At 43.7% G+C, this 20,259-nt stretch overlaps 1 protein-coding gene across 4 annotated transcripts in view; it reads left to right on the top strand.

Moving 5' to 3' along the window:
- LOC118312704 (voltage-dependent T-type calcium channel subunit alpha-1I-like) overlaps positions 1-20,259 on the top strand; it is a 176,677-nt gene that overhangs the window by 108,216 nt on the left and 48,202 nt on the right. For all 4 annotated transcript variants that reach the window (XM_047333995.1, XM_035637532.2, XM_047333994.1 and 1 more), the window contains 8 exons: positions 1,341-1,680; positions 1,757-2,178; positions 8,074-8,225; positions 10,601-10,786; positions 12,172-12,289; positions 12,699-12,854; positions 14,876-14,963; positions 17,172-17,338. In XM_047333995.1, the coding sequence (XP_047189951.1) occupies positions 1,341-1,680; positions 1,757-2,178; positions 8,074-8,225; positions 10,601-10,786; positions 12,172-12,289; positions 12,699-12,854; positions 14,876-14,963; positions 17,172-17,338 (1,629 nt within the window). The remainder of the gene's footprint in view (positions 1-1,340; positions 1,681-1,756; positions 2,179-8,073; positions 8,226-10,600; positions 10,787-12,171; positions 12,290-12,698; positions 12,855-14,875; positions 14,964-17,171; positions 17,339-20,259) is intronic.

Genomic DNA, 20,259 nt, shown 5'->3' with positions numbered 1-20,259 from the left:
AGAGCGTCAGACTCCATCACTCCTCTTCTCCTCTCTTCTCCAACATCAGCACTGCTTCTCTGTAACGACCTCCCTCTTTTCTCTCTCTCTCTCAGAGCGTAAGACGTGGCGTGAGCGAGCGAGGGAAAATACCTGCTTTCAGTTTTCTGACACTCTTCGCAAAAAAGAATAATTCTTCAGCTCGGCCTCATTATTTCTTTTTCGCCGCACGACGAAACAAAGGACCGGGTTTTAGTTGAGGAAAAATCTCAGCGAGCTCAACAGCAACGAGAGAGGAGATGTTCTTTTTCTTTTTCTTTCGCCCTTCTCTCTGACCTTTCTCTTCCACGACTTTCAATATGGCTTCTGGAAAAACTCAAGTCCTGCTTTCTGTTTTTTCGCTCACAGCTATTTCATTATTAACGGAGGGCGACCGGCCTCCGGGCCAGAGGTTTCCAGCTGCCCGTGCATTCATCTCACAGTCTTTTCCAAACACAAGCATTTTTAAAGCATCTACTACGTGGTGGGAAATTCGGGATCTGGAGTAGATCCAAATCGGGTATGTTATTTTCTGCCCTTGTTAGCTTTGGAGACAAATCTGAACTTCTGACAGCATTCTGAAACTTCTTTTAAGGGAGCATTGAAAAAAAGAAAAAAGGCGCGGGGGATAATGAGCAGTGACAGACAAGCGCGGTTCAACAGGCGAAGGGCGCGGCCAACCTGCACAGATTCAAACGCCATCAAAGGAAATGGAAGCAGATGAAGCGCAAAAGGCTCCTCAGGTCGTGTCCATGTGACGGCGCGTAAAGCAGACTGTACAAACCTCGTGCGATTACCATATTTCACAAATATTCTCAGCATTAAACGCCGCCATTCATTCATTTATTTATTGATTCATCTATATTTCTCTACGCGGATTCCCTCTTTGTTTTCTGAGGTCACAGAGTTGCAAAGTGGGAGGAGCCACAGTCACGGTATATTCTATTTTGTCCTCATTGTTCCGTAACAAGGAAACGAGGGATATTTTTTGTTATATTTGTTCATATGTTTTTTTATATTCTGAAGAAATATTGTGCCTATTGTGATCAGCCAGCAGACATTGACCAATAACAGATCAGAATATGGGTCCGGCACTTTTTTCATGCAGGTGTTTGCAAATGTTTTCGATGACGCACAAATAATCGTCTTCATATTGGCTCCCACCACAAAGAGGCCTTGGTGAAACTGGTTGTTTCGATCGAAGGAGAACTTGAACTCAAGCGCTTGCTCAGCACTGGTCCGAATATGAAACAGAATTCAGCCGTCAAGCAGCATTCAACAGCAAACTCTGTATTTTCTTCATGTGCGTCTCCTCCTCCAAGGTGGGCTCCTTCTTCATGATCAACCTGTGCCTGGTCGTCATCGCCACCCAGTTCTCGGAGACCAAGCAGCGGGAGCACCAGCTGATGCAGGAGCAGCGGGCGCGGTGCACGTCCTCCTCCACCCTGGCCAGCGAGCCGGGCGACTGCTACGAGGCGCTCTTCCAGCTGGTCTGCCACTGCCTGCGCAAGGCCAGGCGGCAAGCCGTCGCCCTCTTCTACACCCTGCGGGGGAAGCCCCGCGGCTTCCGGGGCGTGGGGAGGGGCAGGGGAGGAGGGGAAGGGCGGGAGAGGAAGGCCAACGGACGAGATGGACGCGAGAGGAGAGCAATGCGGAGGCACGGTAGGTAACTTTAACAATATTTAAACACAGTGGTGGTTGTGTGGTTCATGCACTGACCGTGGAACAACCTCCTCAGGTCCTCCCTGTCCCCACCATAATAAACCTGACCACGCCTCACCCGGTCAACCCATGGCGCTCGCCGCCACCGCCGCCGCCACCTCCGTGTCCGACGGCTGCCGTCGGTGCGCCGCGGCGCTGATGCTCGCCGACGGTGTCGGGCCAGTCCGCAGCGCCGCAGCCGGCGGGGAGTCGGAGGAGGGAGCTGTGGAGGAGACGGACAGGGAGGGGGTACAGCCCGGGGTCAGTGAGAAGGGCAAGAAGGACCAGGACGGCGCACGGCGCCACGGGGGCTGCAGTCCCAGGAAGCGCTGCACGGAGCTGTGGCACAACACCAGGATGAAGCTGTGGGGCATCGTGGAGAGCAAGTACTTCAACCGGGGCATCATGATCGCCATCCTGATCAACACCATCAGTATGGGCATCGAACACCACGAGCAGGTACAGGGTGGACCGCCGCAGCGTAACGCTTCACTATGTTTAACATTCTCCCTTGGTCTTTGGTCTTCCCACCAGTTTTAAAAACAGACATACGTCTGACCTACTCTCTCTCTCTCTTACGTGATTTCCATTTCGTCACGTGTCACGAAACTCTGTGTTAAATTGAAAGGAGACATATTAAGCTAATATCCAGGTTCATAATTGTAATTTGGGGTTATTACTTGTAAAAGGTTCACATGCTCTAATGTTCAGTAAACACATCATCGTCCTGCAGCTCCTCTTTCACAGCCTCTGTCTGAAACACTAGGTTTTTAGCTCCTGTCTCTTTAAGGCCCCGCCCTCTCCTCTGATAGGCCGCCTGGCTCCACTCCGTTGTGATTGGTCAACGGCTTCTGGCGCGTGTAGGATGTTCTGTTGCTCTCACTTTCCCCGGGCTTTGTTGGGGGCGTGTCAGAATAGCCGCTCGGCATAATTTATGCACCCCCGTAAAATGGTGATGTCACCGTGTTACGGAGGTATCGTCCAGACGACTGACGAGGCGTTTCAGGAGCGCCAGAAACTTTTAAACTTTGCAGAAGTTTAACATTGACAAAAAAACTCTAACACACTAGTGATAAGGGAAAAAAAATTAATAAACATAATATGTCTCCTTTAAAGGACAAAATATAGCCTATAGCCATGACCTTGGCATAAAAAAATCATGACAACACTTTCAAATACAAAACTCTTAATTGCTAAATGATAAAAAGAATTTGTGGACACTTTGGAGGGAAAGCCTGGATGGAATCTCTTGACTGAAGAAGTCTAAAATAAGAAGGGAACAGTCGTCTTTTTTAACAGGTTACATGGTGGGAGGCACTGTACTGTAGAAAACAAGGAAACATATCTCATATGTTTGCATTTTCCGAGCTTTGTGCAGCTGAAGTGCGATTTAGTTGGCTCATGGACATTTAACAGTTTTTTTTTTTTAATCTTTTCATAGACATAATCACATTTGCAAGTGGAAATAAATGATGAGCGTCTGATTGAAGCTCCGCTTTCGATCCGCTCCGTGTGATGAAGCACTTTGCAACATGGATTATTAAAAAAAACAAAAAAAAACATTAAAAGCTTCGTAGGCTTCCAGAACTTTTTTAGTTTAAAAGACAAAACAGGAACAAAAAAAAAATCAAGGGAGGTTTTCCTCCGTTAGCAGTAATGTGGCTCTAGTTGTTATGCAAGTTACCAATGTACGTTTATGAATGAAGGGGAAAAAAAGAAGGATGTTTGCACATTGTAGCTGTAGCTTCTTCTCTCGGCACAAAGGAGCAACAACCACTGTGATTCTCTTTGAGTTTCACTTCCCGTCGCGTCATGTCCACAATGTAGAGCTGGTTTTTTTTCTGCTGCACATCTATTTCTCTTTCCCTCCTCCCGCCTTCATAGTGCCTATATCCATCCATCCGTCGTCTACCGCTTTATCCATTTAAGGGTCGGGGGGGGGGGGGGGGCTGGAGCCAATCCCAGCTGACGTTGGGCGAGAGGCGGGGTTCACCCTGGACAGGTCTCCAGCCTATCACAGGGCCACATACAGAGACGGACAACCAGTCACTCTCACATTCACACCTACGGTCAATCTAGAGTCTCCAATGAACCTGACCCCATTCTGCATGTCTCTGGACTGTGGGAGGAAGACGGAGAACCCGGAGAGAACCCACGCACACACGGGGAGAACATGCAAACTCCACACTGAAAGGCCCAGGTTGGTTTGAACCGGGACTCGAACCCAGAACCTTCTTGCTGTGAGGCGAAAGTGCCGACCACTACGCCACCGTGCAGCTAGTGTCTGTATAATATATTTTTACAAAAGGTGAGAACCTTATCTCACCTTCAGATCAAACTCACGAGGTCTCCAAGTAGTAACACATGTTGCTCTGTGTGTCTTTTTAACTTTTGGTTGTGTCTTTTTTTCCGCCCAAGTTCCCGTCTCCTCGCGTCGCCCTTCCTCGTGCAGCTCTTTGTCTTTCTATCAATATTTCTGGCGCAGCGCCGTCGTCGCCCACTCGCGCCTGCCACCGCCGCAGTGGTGGGTCGTCTCTCATCTCGGGGAGCCGGCTAAAAATAGAGCGACGGAAAACAAGAGGAGGCAGAGTGAGACTTTGCTTTTTTTAATGGGGAAGAGGAGAAATAGCGAGCGACCGGGAAACGTCTGTGCTGTTTTGGAAAACCGGAATCATGACTCCTCCTCCTCCTCCTCTAATATATATATATATATATATATATATCTGTTGTAGCAGCACCGTCGCCATTGTTGAATTATGTATCGGTAAAAAGTATGAATCTGTTATTGAGAAGGTTGTGCAGTCAGAGGAGTGCACAACAAGCAACAAAGTTAGAAAGTAGAAAGTTTGCAAATCACTTTGTGGAGGTAAAAATAAAACAAGAATGTCCCATATTATTCAGAAGAGTAATCAGTCGACCCGCTTTAGAAAAAAAATCTATATTTCAAATGTGTTGGACTGAAAGCCGATACAATAATCAATAGGTTGTTTAGCTTGTTCTCCATTGAGACAGATATTGTAAATGTGAAAAGTTGTGTCGTAAACTCAAGAGGCAGCTTCCGTTCCGGAGAACACTCCCATCGGCGCTAAAATGGACCTCAAATTGATCTTGACATAACAAATATGATCATAAACTCTCATATCCCGCATTAGACGCTGCGGCGGCGTGTGCATCACTGAGTGAGAAGGCTGTTATTCTCCACTGAACAGGACCGATTTTGCCCAAGTGAGCGGACACATTTCACAGCTGTTCGGGAATATTAATAATGCAGCGGCGTGACGGGCACTTAGGAGATTTGACAGGGATGGATGGAGATCAAACAACGCGGCTAAACGCTCGTCTCTCTCTCTCTCTGCCAACACATCAAGACCGAAGAGCCAAGGAATTGACCAGATCGAATATTCAACCACATAGTTTTAGATTTTTTTTGCAGGGGGGGTAATGCTTTTATATGGAAAGTAGATTCACCTAACCGCCAAAAATAAACCATATTTGGTTTTCATAAGCAAAAGTGGGTCAGAGAATTCAACAAATAAATAAAATAAAAATATTAGACTTGGGTTCTTTTTTTTGGAGGACAGTAAATTAAAAACCACGGATAATGAGAGCAACATACGAGGATTTGAATTTGGCAATTTTTTTGCGCTCGTGTGCATAAATAAAATCTTCTGGCCCCATTTGGGGATTATTGAAGAATCAATAACCAGTGGAGATGTGCCTTCATAAGTTGTCCGGTAAAGACTTTATCTAATAAATGAATAATTGTCAATACAATTAAACAAAGTGAATCTTATTAGAGGATTTAGGAATGTTATGCTTTTGCAGTGTCACATCGATGATGCTGTAGGTTTGGGTCATATTACTACTACAGGAACGTTACAAGCGACAGGTGAAGACGTGTTGTAACGACAGGCATCATGCTCGCTGTACATCGGAATGTAAAACCATGCAACCATGCAACACAATTATTATTTTTTTCTACGGATGGAATAATTTCAGGAACATCCTTATTAATAAACAGAAAAAGGCCTGTATAACATTAACTATGTTTCCATCAACCTATTTGAATGCGCATTTTAAAGTATCACATAGAAAAAGTTGATGAAAACATCAAAATTCGGGGGGGAAACTTTGCAAAAATGTCATATGGGTAAGTTGCCATGGAAACTGTTGCTTTGTTTTCAGTTTGCACCCTCTACTTCCTCTCCTCTTCTATTACAGCCGCGTGACGGTCGGCCTACGTAGCCTTTACCGCCGTCTTGTGCCGAAACTGGTCTAGATGAATCCCTCCAAACCAGTCGATGGAAAACGCAAAAGGTTCCTGCGAAACATTCCGGGTACATGCAGCATGTGTACAGTTGCTGATTAATGCAGGTTTTTTTAAATGTGCCGTTCGTGCAGAACAAGCCACTTGGACGGATAAATCTCAGCCATCTGCGTGTTAAATACAGTGCCGGTTGCTAATGTGTCTCTGCCATTGCGCTCATTAAAGGGTTTTCCAATGCATGGTGAGGCATTTGTGCAGCTAACGCAAGCCAGCACACGACGTTTGTTCACTAGAAATAGATTTTTTTTTCCTTTCCATGCCCTATTGAATTTGTTTTCTAAACTTTTTGGTTTAGTTCACTTTAGAATCACATTTTTCGTAATCGCCTGCGAGTCTTCTGTTGAGGCATCAGTCCCCCGCTCTTGTTATCTTACTCCGTGTGTCAGCCAACCGGAAGGCCGCGAGTCCTCAGATCTGTTCCCAGGTCTGCGGTAATGAGACGCCAGTAAAGGATCTCCTGGGGCCGCCGGCGCCGCCGGGCTGGTCTGCGAACAGCGGTCAGCCGCCGCATCGTTACCGACACGCGTCATTAGCCGGTGATTTCACACCGCTAAACACTCATTAGCACTGACAAACACACACACACACACACACACACATGCATGCAGCAGTACACACACACACACACACACACACATGCATATGGATAGACATCTGAATGCAAAAACACACAGCGCTCGTTCATGCAGGGGGCGGTGAAATGTCAAAAGCGCCGTTGTTGAAGTTGCTCAGGAGCCGCGAGGAATGGTGACGTCATGGAAATCGTTATTGTGCTAAATTTTGCTCAGTGTGTGTGTGTGTGTGTGTCTGTGTGTGTTTGTGTGTTCGTCCTTATATTGAGCAAAGCCAGACAGAAACGGGAAAAGACCCTAGTGGATAAATAATATCAAATAATGTCAGAGACGGCTAAAAGGACAGACATTGAGCCACATGGACAAATGCTAGAGAGACATCAACAGCAACTAGAAGAAAAAAAGATTATATTAAAAATGTTGATTTTTTTTTTTGCCTTATATCAACATTTTCTGCAGGGTTGCGTCAGATTACTTTGAAATGTGGTCGGTTACTGAATAAAAATTACATTTACAATTTTTTGTAATCAGTTACGTAACACATTGATTTTTATGAAATATATAATGTAATCTAAGCTGAATACTTTTGGATGACTTCAAAATCAAAAAATTTGGACTTCCACAAATATACTCCTTAAAACATCTTTAAACGTCAAAAACATTTTCAATGCAAATAAAATGCACATTCAGCATTTAACAAAACAAACCCAAAGAAAAGTGCAATTTTAATTTTGTATTCCTAATCAAATGAACAATTGCTTTGCAGGTGAATACATTACATTGGAGATTTTCCAGATCATTCCTCGGAGCGATTTGTTTTCCGGAGTGCAGGGAGTAAAATGTCGGACCCGTTTTAACGTGGAAGCATTTGCAGCATCCATAATTGATGAAAAGCAGAAAAAAATAAACTGTTGTGTGTGAGCAAACAGTGGGGATGTGGACGAGCGGAGCCGACAATATTTGAATAACATGCTTGTATTCCTTGTCAGTGGATTTGTCAGTTATGCTCTTGAACCGCAGCTAAGTCTGTCAATGCATTCAAGAAAAAGCTCAAAACTAATTCATTCCAACTGGCCTATATGTAGTTTTTTACACAATTTCCTATTGACTGTGTCGTTCATTGTTTCATTTTTTATCATTGTATGCCTTTTTATTCTTGTAAAGTACTTTGTGACTTGGCCTGTGAAAGGTGCTATATCAAATACACTTGACTTCCTGTTTATTTTACTCTAAATGGGACCATAATCTACAAAAATGAACATCATGCTGCGTTGAAGAAGACGTTAAACTTGCGATTGAGACCAAAAATGCCTCAAGCCATCACGAAGTAGAGTCATTTTCTCTTAGACCTCATAGAAATGGACTTCATTTGGCTTCCAGTAGAGTCGCCCCCTGCCGGAGATTCGAGACGCTTGTTAACTCTTTTTCTTTTATTCATCCCCACGCTCTTGTCAGCCGGAGGAGCTCACCAACGTTCTGGAGATCTGCAACATCGTCTTCACCAGCATGTTCTCCCTGGAGATGATCCTCAAACTCACGGCCTTCGGCTCTTTCAGCTACCTGCGGAACCCCTACAACGTCTTTGACGGAGTCATCGTCATCATCAGGTACGAACTGACATGGCGTAGAAAGATTCATGCATCCATTGTGACCGTTGACTTACTGCATGCTGGATATCTAATCTGAATACGTTTGGATTCCTTCAAAATCAAACATTGAAAGTATTGCACCTTATACTAAAAAAAAAGGACACAACAACAACATTTGGAGTTCCACAAATGTACTCTTGTGTTTACAACATTTTCAAGGCAAATAAAATACATATTCAGCATTTACAAAACAAACAAACAAGAACGTGTGCAAGAGGAGAATTAGTCAAAGATCTGTCTTCCATTGTACATGTATATAAAAAGGAATGAATACTCCATTAACATTATCTATAAAGCATTAGCAAAACTGGCAACCTGAGAGTGGTAATGTATACAGTAATATATTGTAGTTATACTGTAGAACATGCAGTAGAACATTCAGCATTTAGCAATCAATTTAGCCTCACAAACAGATGCTGGTATTAACATCAACAAATTTGCGAGATATTTAAAAAAGACAATCAAAGTGTAATCAAGTTATCCTTGACAAGGTTAATAAAATCTATTTCAAATCTATTTCAAATCGAATCTGGTCTGATTATAGTTACTTATTTTTTGTAATCCAGATTACATGTAATCCGTTTTTACCCAACCCTGGGAATGAGGCCGTGCTGTCATACGATGTTAAAACAATGCTAATGTTTTAAGATTTTAGTTCCACATGTGTGGAAACAGAAATTAAGTGTAATTACAAGTCTCATGAATATACTGTCAGGAAAAAGGTAGAAAACCATACACAAGTGGCTTGTGGAGGACGAAACTATTATGTTTCTGAAATACTGACAGATTCACGGTAATTCCAGTACATGCTTTTCCAGACTGTTATAGAAACAGAACCGGCACTTAAATTATTCACACCGCCCTTTGTCAAATTGTCATCTGCAATCTGCCAGGTGTAAATGTGGCACCTGCATGCATGTGAACGCCAAAGTCAGACGGCAGCAAACAAGGGGGTTTGTCTTTTGTTGTGTTTGCCGGGAAAGCTTCAGGTGAGTGGCTGCGCTTTTGATCTATTTCCCCCCCCCCCCCCCCCGCACAAAATCATTTGGCTGAGCACCTCCGTCTATGATCCCCATTGTAACCCCCGAGATCAAATACGAATCAAAGCAACGTAAAACAGAAGGAGATCAAATGTGCAGCCCCGTCTCAGGAGAGACATGTTGATTGAACATGGCTCCGTCTGTCTTTCTCGTGTCTCGCTCCGCCACCAATTTCCCTCTCTTCATCTGCATGAGCGTCCTCAGCTTTTCAGACAAAGCTGCTCTGTAGAACGCGGCCCCTGTTCGCTGTTTTGCCAAGGCATCGGCGAATGCTATTTTCATGTACTGAGTGGAGCCTTTTGATGGCCACCTCCGTTAGAAGACGCCCGTGTCTTTAGAGCCGGATTTTCCACTCAGGCTTGGTTCTGTGCTCATGATAAAAGCCCAGCAGACCTCAGAGGAAAGACGTCTGTGTTTCCTGTTTTCTGTGGGTGCTCTTCAATAAAAAGAGCTTGGCTTACATTGTCCAAAACCTGAATAACCAGATTCACTGCAAGATAAGATAGACAAAGGCTTCCTTATATGGCCCAAGAATTAGAGATGAATTACAGTTTTTGCGAATATTTGCCAACCCTCATTGGTTTTAATGGACTAAATAGACGAAAATAATAAATTGACTGCATTTTGTTTGCGCTTTCCTAGTTAACGTTTGCAAAAAAAGCTTTACACATCCACCCATTCAAGATCTGATGGAACAGTCATCAAAGGCATATTTAGGGGTCAATGTCTTGCCCAAAAATGTGTTAATGGACTGTGTTTTTGTTGCGATTCTTCTTGTCCCATTGACCACTCAAAGCGCTTTACAGTACAAGTCACATTCACCCATTCACACACATTCATACACTGTCGGAAGAGCCGTCAGAGGCATTTTAGGGTAAAGTGTCTTGCCCAAAAACACAACGGCATGCGGACTGGGGCAAGCAGGGATCGAACCACCAACCGTTGGGTTAGTGGACGACCGACTCTACATCCTGAGCCACAGCCGCCCTTGCCCAAACACTTGGGCACGCCTAGTGTTAGGATCTGGGGATTGGGGCACCGACCTTGTGGTTAGCTGCCGACTATGGAAACACCTGTCAAATTAACAAAATGTAGTTCAATAGCACCACAAATTAAAACCTCCAAAAATGATCACACAGTTGAAATTAAAACCTCTTTAACACAGTTACAGTGAGGATTCATTTCAGAACGTTTGTGTTTGACAGCATTAGTTTGACCTAGGTGTTCCTAATGGAGAGATTATACTGCGTATATGTTAAACAATCCCAATGTAATCCGCGTTCATCTCGTCAGCGTGTGCGAGATCGTCGGCCAGTCGGACGGCGGCCTGTCCGTGCTGAGGACCTTCCGGCTGCTGCGGGTGCTGAAGCTGGTCAGGTTCATGCCGGCGCTCAGGAGACAGCTGGTGGTCCTCATGAAGACCATGGACAACGTGGCCACCTTCTGCATGCTGCTCATGCTTTTCATCTTCATCTTCAGGTAAGGTTAAGGTATGGGTGTGTGTGTGTGTGTGTACGTGGATATCTCGTGTCGCGTTCTGATGCAGACCTTGGATTATAAGAAAAATGTATCCACATTTTTTTTTAATGATGTTTTCCAGGAGATAGCTAAGACAGAGGCCTTAGTTTCACCTCGTGCCTTTTAAAAGTCCTGTGCACCTGCTTAACAGCTACTATACTGAAATGCGGGTCACGGTGTCCGACAGTAGCTATTAACCCATGGGTGCAAAAATAATGAGCAAACACTTGAAGGTATGATTACAGTTTAACAAGCAGACACTCAAAGAACTGAAGCAACATAACAAGCAGACATTTAGAGACACTCGACACTCGGAGACGGCGGCGCTCCGAAGGCATGAAAAGGTCTTTCAGTGGATAATCAATGGCCCCTCGAAGGCCTCGCCGTCTTTGATTCCCACCCTTTCAGCCTGGCATGCCACTCGAGAGACGGGGTCCTTTGATTTTGAGAGATGAAATGACCCTGAGTTAATCACAAATTACTCTCAAATCTCCTGTTCAACACACAAAGGGATATTTTACAAGTGCAATCCCTACACTGATATTATTTACTCAACCTACAGTTACTAACAAGCTACGGTTATAATAGGGCTGCGTTCTGCATATGTACGCGTTAGGTCTGAGCTCGGCTTTTTAATGTCATTGTTCATGACAATGCTGTTCTCAGGTGCTGCTTTCACCCTCACTTCTACTAATCCTATTCACAGTTGGATACTGTATTAAGGCTCTCTGAAACCCTGCAAGGAATTATTATCTATGTAACAACTGCGTGCAAATGAACTGCAAATCAAAAAGACCTATTCCATTGTTTTTCTTGTACGCTAAGGTGACGACAAATCCATTGAAGCAGTTGACATCTTATGTTACAAGGCTTTGGGGCTCAGTCGCATTCTAACATTTACATTTATCTTCGTAATCGCAGAGGTGGAAAAAGTTCGGAGGACAACTTCATTATGAATTTTCAAAGGCAGCATTTTTAAAAATCAGAAGCAGCTGAGACAAAGAAAAGCAATAAACAGTCCATGTCTGTCAACGCATAACTTTAAAGCTACAGTGTGTAATATTTAGAGGAACTTATTCACAGAAATTGAATATATTGTCCATAACTGTGTGTTCATATATGTATAATCAACTTTGAATGAGTTAAATATAGTTCCATGAGGTGGACCCAACATCCGTGTGAGTCTCCATGTTTGCTACGTTGTTTTTGAATACGGTTGTTTCACAAAACGGTCCAGAATACGTCGCGCTCGCACTTTATTTTTTTGTCAGGTACATCGGATGTCACTTATCTTCAGTGTGTGTTTTATGTTGACATGATCAGAGACACATGCTGTTCTGTTGCAGTATCCTGGGGATGCACATCTTCGGCTGTAAGTTCAGTCTCAAGACCGAGACCGGCGACACGGTACCAGACAGGAAAAACTTTGACTCGCTCCTCTGGGCCATCGTCACCGTTTTCCAGGTAATCGACACATCTGCCGTCTGGATAAAGCTCACAGACAAACACGTCACTAACACACATCTCTGCATATCGACTTGATTTCCCTTTACACTGTATGCAGATGACTTACCCATATTTCTTAACACTATGGTATATAAGTTGTAACACCTAAAAATGCTAATGAGGCAAACTTTTGCATTATGTTTGTAAATCAAATGTTCCAAGAGGTTCTTATCTTCAAACATATTTGATGCTAACACACTAATCTGCAATCATCTATGTGCACAAGTTCTTTGAGGCAGAATGAAAACCTGTGGCAGCCTAATGAGGGCACTTTTCACTAAACTTTGTATTGATGTTAAACTTCTAATTTGTTTACGTGGTTTACTTTTACAGCTTTGTATGAAAGTTGTGTTTTTTATCCTCTCAGATTCTGACCCAGGAGGACTGGAACGTGGTTCTGTACAACGGTATGGCAGCTACCTCGCCGCTGGCCGCTCTTTACTTTGTGGCCCTCATGACCTTTGGAAACTACGTCCTCTTCAACCTGCTGGTGGCCATCTTGGTTGAGGGCTTTCAGGCAGAGGTGAGGGGAACTCTTTGCTGCCTTTAAAACTTTTTTTTAGCAGTTTTGCTTTTGTGGAAGTATAGCTTAAACAAACTCTAGAATCTTTCATATTTGGGTTATTCATAGTATCTCCATCCATCCATCCCTCCATTCTCTGCATGACGTTTATTTTTTTCTCCTAAGGACAGCTGACATCCATCTGTCTGAGTTCGTCAAAGTGCAGACTTTATCCTTTGGCAGAGACCTTTGCAGCTTAAATAAGCCTTGGCTCTTGTGTCCTGCTGATTTCCATGATGACAGAACTGAGCAGATTGATGTGCATGGAGTCAGGAGTGATATAACACTCTCCGAGTGCTCAGGGTACCTGGTGTTAATAAACAAAACCACAATGCTCATGTAGCATGGACAGTTTCTGGCAGACAGGGTACGGGAAGATCTCGTATGTGTTGGGAGTAATGGGAAATTTTGTATATCAATCATGTTTTTATCCAGTTAAACCATGGCAATTTAACCGTTTGTAACCTGCCTCAACCATTTACAAAATATATACAAAAGATGCTTATGTAAGTCTAGATTCTGCCTCTTAATTAGCAAATCTTTCTTCAGAATAAAAAGTCATCCAGTCGATTTTTGTCTGTACATCTGCTGTTACAGTTCAAACAGTCACTTCAAGTAACTCATGCAAAATGACCTGTGGTTCAAAGTTATCAAAATCAATATTAGGTGAAAAACAATTAGGTAAATAAATAAAAAGGACTCAGGTTTAGTCCACCGCTATATGAGAAACTATCGGTTGACATTACACTTACTTACATTAACCAAAAGTATGATGTTTACACACTGGAAAAAAATTCAAATCTTATTATTGTCTAATTTTTGAGTGAAAAATTAAATAATAAAAAATAAATCCTTTTCTTCTATATCATTTGTTGCATATAATAAATATTGGTTTGTTAATCATGTGGACATTTTGTCCAAATTCCTATATAAATGTATTGTTATTTTTAATAAATGGGCTTAGATCATACATACTAGAGTAGCCTAACCTGAAAAAAATGTATTAGACATGTAACTATGCACCAAATCCTGTAAATGTTCTAAAGTTAAAAACAGCCTCAAAGGTGTTAAAGTCTGTGATATGCTGTAGAAATAATATTTACCGTATTGGCCACATTTATGTTATTTATCAGAGGCTATTACAGTTCGTCTGAAGCCGTCCGTCCCAGTGGCAGAGCTCAGTCTGCCATCAGCCATCATTGGAAAATTGTAGAGCATGTGGTCGAGTAAGCCCAGTCGAGTTTTCATACGCGGATCAGAGCATCATCATATTCATGGAGTGTGTAGCTGTGATGTGTGAGTTGGAAGGGAAACACTGACACAAATCAGCTCCTGATTGATCCTTTTGAAACGCCAAAGCAAAACACAGCCATCAGTCATATCTCTGTCATCCTCTGCTCATCCTCTGCGACACGAGGGATCCATCCAACATCTACCGCTTTATCCATTTCAGGGTTGCGGGGGGGCTGCAGCCAATCCCAGCTAACATTTGGCGACAGGTCTCCAGCCTATCGCAGGGCCACATACAGAGAAAAACAACCAGTCACTCTTACATTCACACCTACGGACAATATAGAGTCTCCAAAGAACATGCAAACTCCACACAGATAGGCCCTGGTTGGCTTGAACCGGGATTCGAACCCAGAACCTTCTTGCTGTGAGGCGAAAGTGCTGACCACTACACCACTGTGCGGCCACACGAGGGATTATCTAGCCAATTTATTCCGGATTTTCCCGTCGTGAAATCCTGCGGGGAGGAGCTCCACCTGGTCTTAAACTGGATCTGTGGGGTTACTAGAGTAAAGTGTGTCAGTGGATTGAGGGGTTTTACTGCTTCGATCATGTGAGACACAAACACAGATCTGATCATCAAGTGAGGTCATGAGTCCAATCAAAAATCTGTTACAGGCCGTGTAGTAGTTTCTACTTTTTCCCCCCATCTTTCTAATTGTTCTCTTCGTTTCTCGCCTCTTCGTCTCCAGGGTGATGCCAATCGCTCGTATTCGGACGACGAGCGCTCCTCTTCCAACTTTGACGAGAGCGAGAGACACGACTCCATAAAGTTGTCTGGTGAGCCCACGGGTTTCTGTCACAATCTTTTAAAGGCAACATATTACACTATGTTTTTCCAGTTTTTCCTTTTTCTCTAGTGTGTTATATATATATATATATATATATATATATATATATTTTATTTTTTTTTGTGTATATAAAAAGCCTAACGTCTTGGGGTAAGGGAACTCATCTGGTGACATCACCATTGTACCGAAGTGCTTAATGCACAGCTAGCAGCTAGTCTGACACGCCCCCTACAAAGCCAGGTACATCGAGAGCGAAGGCCCACACTTACTATACACACACTTGGAAGCCAGAGACCAATCACAACAGAGTGGAGGAAGCTGGCCAATCAGAGGGGCTTCATTGGGAGGGAGGGGCCGTAAAGAGACAGGGTGTGTATTGTGATGAAGTGCATTAAGGTTTAGTATTAGACTGCATTATTTTTGAGTCTAAGTTGAAATTAGAGTATTTTTTAAAACTTGGATGACTTTTAAAATATATTTAAAACAAACTTTTTATATCCCAGCAACAAAGCACAGGTAATTTTTTTTTTCTTCCTAAGATGATCAATGAAAATGTCAGCCTGAGCCAGCGATGAGTGTCTATTCATTTAAAGTGTTGTCAACAGAACAGGATGCCTGACAATCTGCTTCCATCACACATTTGAGCCCAGTGGTCTTTGTCTCCCTGTGAGGCTTATCCCCCCCCAAAAAAGAGTCTAGATGTGCTCAAACCCAAAAACCAAAAGTAAGACACAACTACGCGCCAAAGGCTTACAAACTTATGAATAAAGAAAAAGGAAACCTAGGGAGCATCCCGCAGTCTTCAAATATGAATGAGCTCTATCTTTATCCCGAGCTCATCACAACGAGGCTTGTTCATGCTTTACAGCCTCCGTCAAACAAACAGCACAGACTCAGAGAAGATTAAACACGAGTTCAGAGACGGAGGGGAGTCACTTCCCGACTGTACGAGTGGAGGACGTGTGATCTCTGCAGTGCAGCTCGGCAGAACATCACATCCTGCAGTCTGTTGTCGGTGTTTTACTGTGTGTTCACTAGCACAAACACACAGGTATTACCTCCACTCCATTAACTAAAAGCTACAGTGTGTAATACTGAGAAGAACTTATTCACATAAATTGAATGCATTGTCCGTAACTATGTGTTCACATATGTATAATCAACTCTGAATGAGTTAAATATAGTAACATACGTTGCATTGGCGTAGAATTTTCAGACGCTGCCAGAAAACCGGAAATTGAGTCGGCGGTGCGCCTCCATAAAGTGTCCCATGTCGGTCGCTCAGTTGGTTGCGGTTTGCAACTTTTCCCACCAGATGCTGCCAGAAAAGTACAAGAATTACACACTGGGGCTTTAAACGTTTCTGTCTGCAGTTTTTTAAATTAATTTAGTAATTCTTTTTTTTTTTTTAATTAACACCTTTTTTATATTGATTTATGTTGTTTTGTTTTTTGTCCATGGAAGTGAACCAGCTTATATCAAAAACACATCTCACATCTTGAATGATTGAATTGAAGTTTAATTTGAATTGACATACATTATTTCGAACATTAAATTTTGTTTATAATAATTATGTGAATATATATAAATATATATATATATATATACATATATACATAAAGAATCAAAACAAGGATAAATTTAGATATGCCTACCGTGTACATCACAGCCTTTCACATGATAAACAGTTTTTTGTCTGAAAAGTAGTAGGAGAAGCGACCTGCAAAAATAGAGTTTTGATAATACTGACAATAACCAACCGTCTTCATAACATATTGAAGAAGTGTAAAAAAAAAAACACCATCAAAAGACAACAACTATCATGACAACAATATCCCCAATCAGTCAATATTCCTGTATCTCTGAAAATAATATCTTTATATATCTTTTACATCTTGGGAATATAAAATACAAAGTGAAGTATAAACTTTCATGATTTGTGATTTTCTCATTTCAAGAAAAAAGTCTTCCTGCATCATTGCTCCGCCTACATATGCAGCCAATGGGAGATTGACGTCTGTCGCCTGCGGGTTGTCAAATGTCTTTCTGGAAAAACGTATGAAATTGCTCGGTGAACAAGAACTAGACGATAATGTCAAGAATGAGCCAAATAAGCGATGCGATGGGTAAACTTTATAAAAGTATGCACAGTAGGGGCGACTCTAGTAAGGTTCCTTTCTTTCCCGATTCCCTCCAGACCCGAGGATCTGCACCCTGACGCCCAACGGCCACCTGGAGCTCGGCGCCCTCTCGGGGCCCCGGGGATCCTATTCCTCCGAGAGGCGGAGCTTCGCCATCGAGTCCATGAAGAGCAGCGTGTTGAGCCTGGGCAAGAGCAGCCTGGAGAGACGCTCCCTCTCTCTGGTACCCCGTCACACACACACACACACCGGACACCAGACACCAGACACAGACACTCACACACTCACACACTCACACACACAGACACACACACACGCACACACACACACCGGACACCAGACACACACACTCACTCACACACACACACACACACACACACACACACACACACACAGACACACACACACACACACACACACACACAAACACACTGGACACACACTCACTCATACACACACACACACACCGGACACCAGACACCTAGACAATATCAGTTTCCCCATTTCAACACGATGGCACCCATCAACAATCTCGACTGGAATTAGAGTTTAACTCTAATATTTAGCATTCCGCTTTTCAACTTGTCATAAAAACATGAAACGACTTCATGGATCACACAGATCTTACCGCCTGTAATGGTAAAAAAAGAAACACGTCAATGATCGATCAAAAAAATATATTTCAGTTTCCATTAAAAGCTTCTTCTGAAACGAGTTTCCGAAAGTGTAACCGAAACTTTCCAGTTTTCACGTGGTGAGATTACGTGCAAAGTCAATATGGCACGAAACTCGCGTCATTCGCTTCACTCGCTCAAGTCGAGATATTTGAACTTAAGCGAAAATATCTTTTCTGTCCTGAAATCGTTTTTGTCCTCCATTTTAAATATTATTCCTCGGACCAAACAACCGTTTTCACCGTTAGTTCATAACCTGCGCAAAGCGCCATGCACATTGCACTGATGAATCAAAACTGTGACATCATCAACCCCAAAGTTTCATCGGAGTCCGATGGAGCTGATTCAGGATCAAGCGTTATCGGAGCCGCTGAAACGCAACGCAGCGAAACATTCTCCATGGCAACCGTCTCACTTGGTCTGAGTGATAATGTCTGATACTGATAAACTAACTTAACTCTGATGGAGGAGGAGGAGACTTCGCGGTGAAGCGGATCTGCTGCACCCGCTTGCGTTTAACATTCAAACCTCTGAGGTGAGACGACAGATCATCCTCCCTCTGTTTCTTTATTTCATTCTCATTCCCCTTCATCATCCTGTCACTACATCACCCTCCCCTTCTCCATCACCATCTCTCTCTCTCCTCCTTTCCTCCCTGTTTCACTGTGGATAAACAGAGGATGGAGGAACAGTCAATTAATTGAAGTTGCCATGGCAACCTCGTAGAAGTGTTTCTCTCTCCTCGGGTTCTGGTTCGGCGGGCTCGACTCTGGGGCGCGCACACACACACACATGCACACTGTGTTTGTGTGTGTGTGTGTGTGTGTGTGTGTGTGTGTGTGTGTGTGTGTGTGTGTGTGTGTGTGTGTGTGTGTGTGTGTGTGTGTGTGTGTGCCGACCGCAGGGCGCAGCGGTGATCACATTAGAATAAAGCAAAACCCGGCTGCAGCTGTTCTGTATCAGTTCCATCAGTTGTTCCTTCCCTTCCTGCCACAGAAGTGACCCCTCCTCTTAGCGTTCTCACACGATTTTCATTTACAATTACTCCATGCGAGTGTAACACACAACCCGAGGAATATCCACACCGCTCCCTGTCGGGGACGTCGGAGGATCTCAAGCCTGTTTGGCTTCCGCGACCATTTTTTTCTCCTCTTAATGACTTTGTCCACATTTACTTAACGGCCACACGATCTGGATCGGTGGATTTTTATCTTTTCTTCAGGTAAGCGTCAGCAAATCCGCACCTAGAAATCAATATAACAACAACACAATAAGCAGCGTTCACTGACTGGATAAAAAAAGCTAGCCTGGGACCCAGATGAATTCTGGGAGCTCATTTAAATTTGCTCTGCCAGACTATGCGGTCTGGATCCTCCTCCATCGGGAAGTGATTCCCCCCCCCGGCAGATTATATGGGCGGGGGTTTCTACCACGATGAGGGCGGAAGCGACAACCAAGATGGCTGCCGCCGCCGAACGAGCGATGGACCAAAAGTACCCGATATCTTCTTCCACAACAACGGCAACACGGGTTCGCAGACATCGTGGAATCGTCACCATCACATCATCTCCTCTCTGCTCTCGTCTGTTCACATTTTCCTCGTCGCTCAACAGACGTCACGTGATTCGTTGCTGCGTCCGTCGGCAACGCAACAATTGTTGGAAATCAGACATTGGGCCGAGCGGTCCCAGACTAATGAGTGTTTGAGTATCAGTCCCAGAAAACGTTGCAGTGTGTCTGGAGATACATATTTAATTTGTTGTTTGCTTGTTGTTACAATAGTTTGGTTTAATACAGCCGTTGACATTCAGCTACATGGTACAGGAGAGGAAGTTGCAGCATGTGCTGTACGTTTGGCAACGAGTACGAAATGTACAGTGCATCAGAACCAGCGCTCGTCTGCGAGCTGCCTCACATGTTGAGGAACAAGTGGTCTTGACAGCACAGAGACACACACACACACACACACACACACACGATCTGCAGTGCAGTGCTTTCTGTCTGAGCCGTTATTTAACATCTCGCGTGCGCACGCTTCATTACCGTTACTATAGGGACGGACGCACACATCCTCCGGTGCTGTACGTGGCACCGGGCTCGGGCGCCTTCGAGGGGCGGAACACACATAATTGGCTCCATCGCGGTGAGAAGGATCAGACACGTGGAAAATAAACTGAACCGGTTACGTTGCCTAGAAGTGGAACTGCCACATGTTAAACCCGTGACGACGGCCTGCTAAAGTTTTGATTTATCAAGCCCAGTTTATACACGTCACCACTCATGGATGATCGGACTGTAGTAACACGCCTGCTCTTTATCCACTTGATGCCATCTTCACACTTACGGCGAAATCTCCACGAGAAGGACGTTTTCATTACACATCAGGGGAAAACATAAGAATAAACGTGTGTGTATGCCTGTATGAAGACAGGCCGTCAAGACTGTAGAGACTGAGGTACGTTTTACGTGT

This window comes from Scophthalmus maximus, chromosome 8 (genome assembly GCF_022379125.1).
Source record: "Scophthalmus maximus strain ysfricsl-2021 chromosome 8, ASM2237912v1, whole genome shotgun sequence".
Lineage (NCBI taxonomy): Eukaryota > Metazoa > Chordata > Actinopteri > Pleuronectiformes > Scophthalmidae > Scophthalmus > Scophthalmus maximus.
The sequence above is the reverse complement of the archived record's forward strand: the minus strand, read 5'-3'. Positions and strand labels throughout refer to the sequence as shown.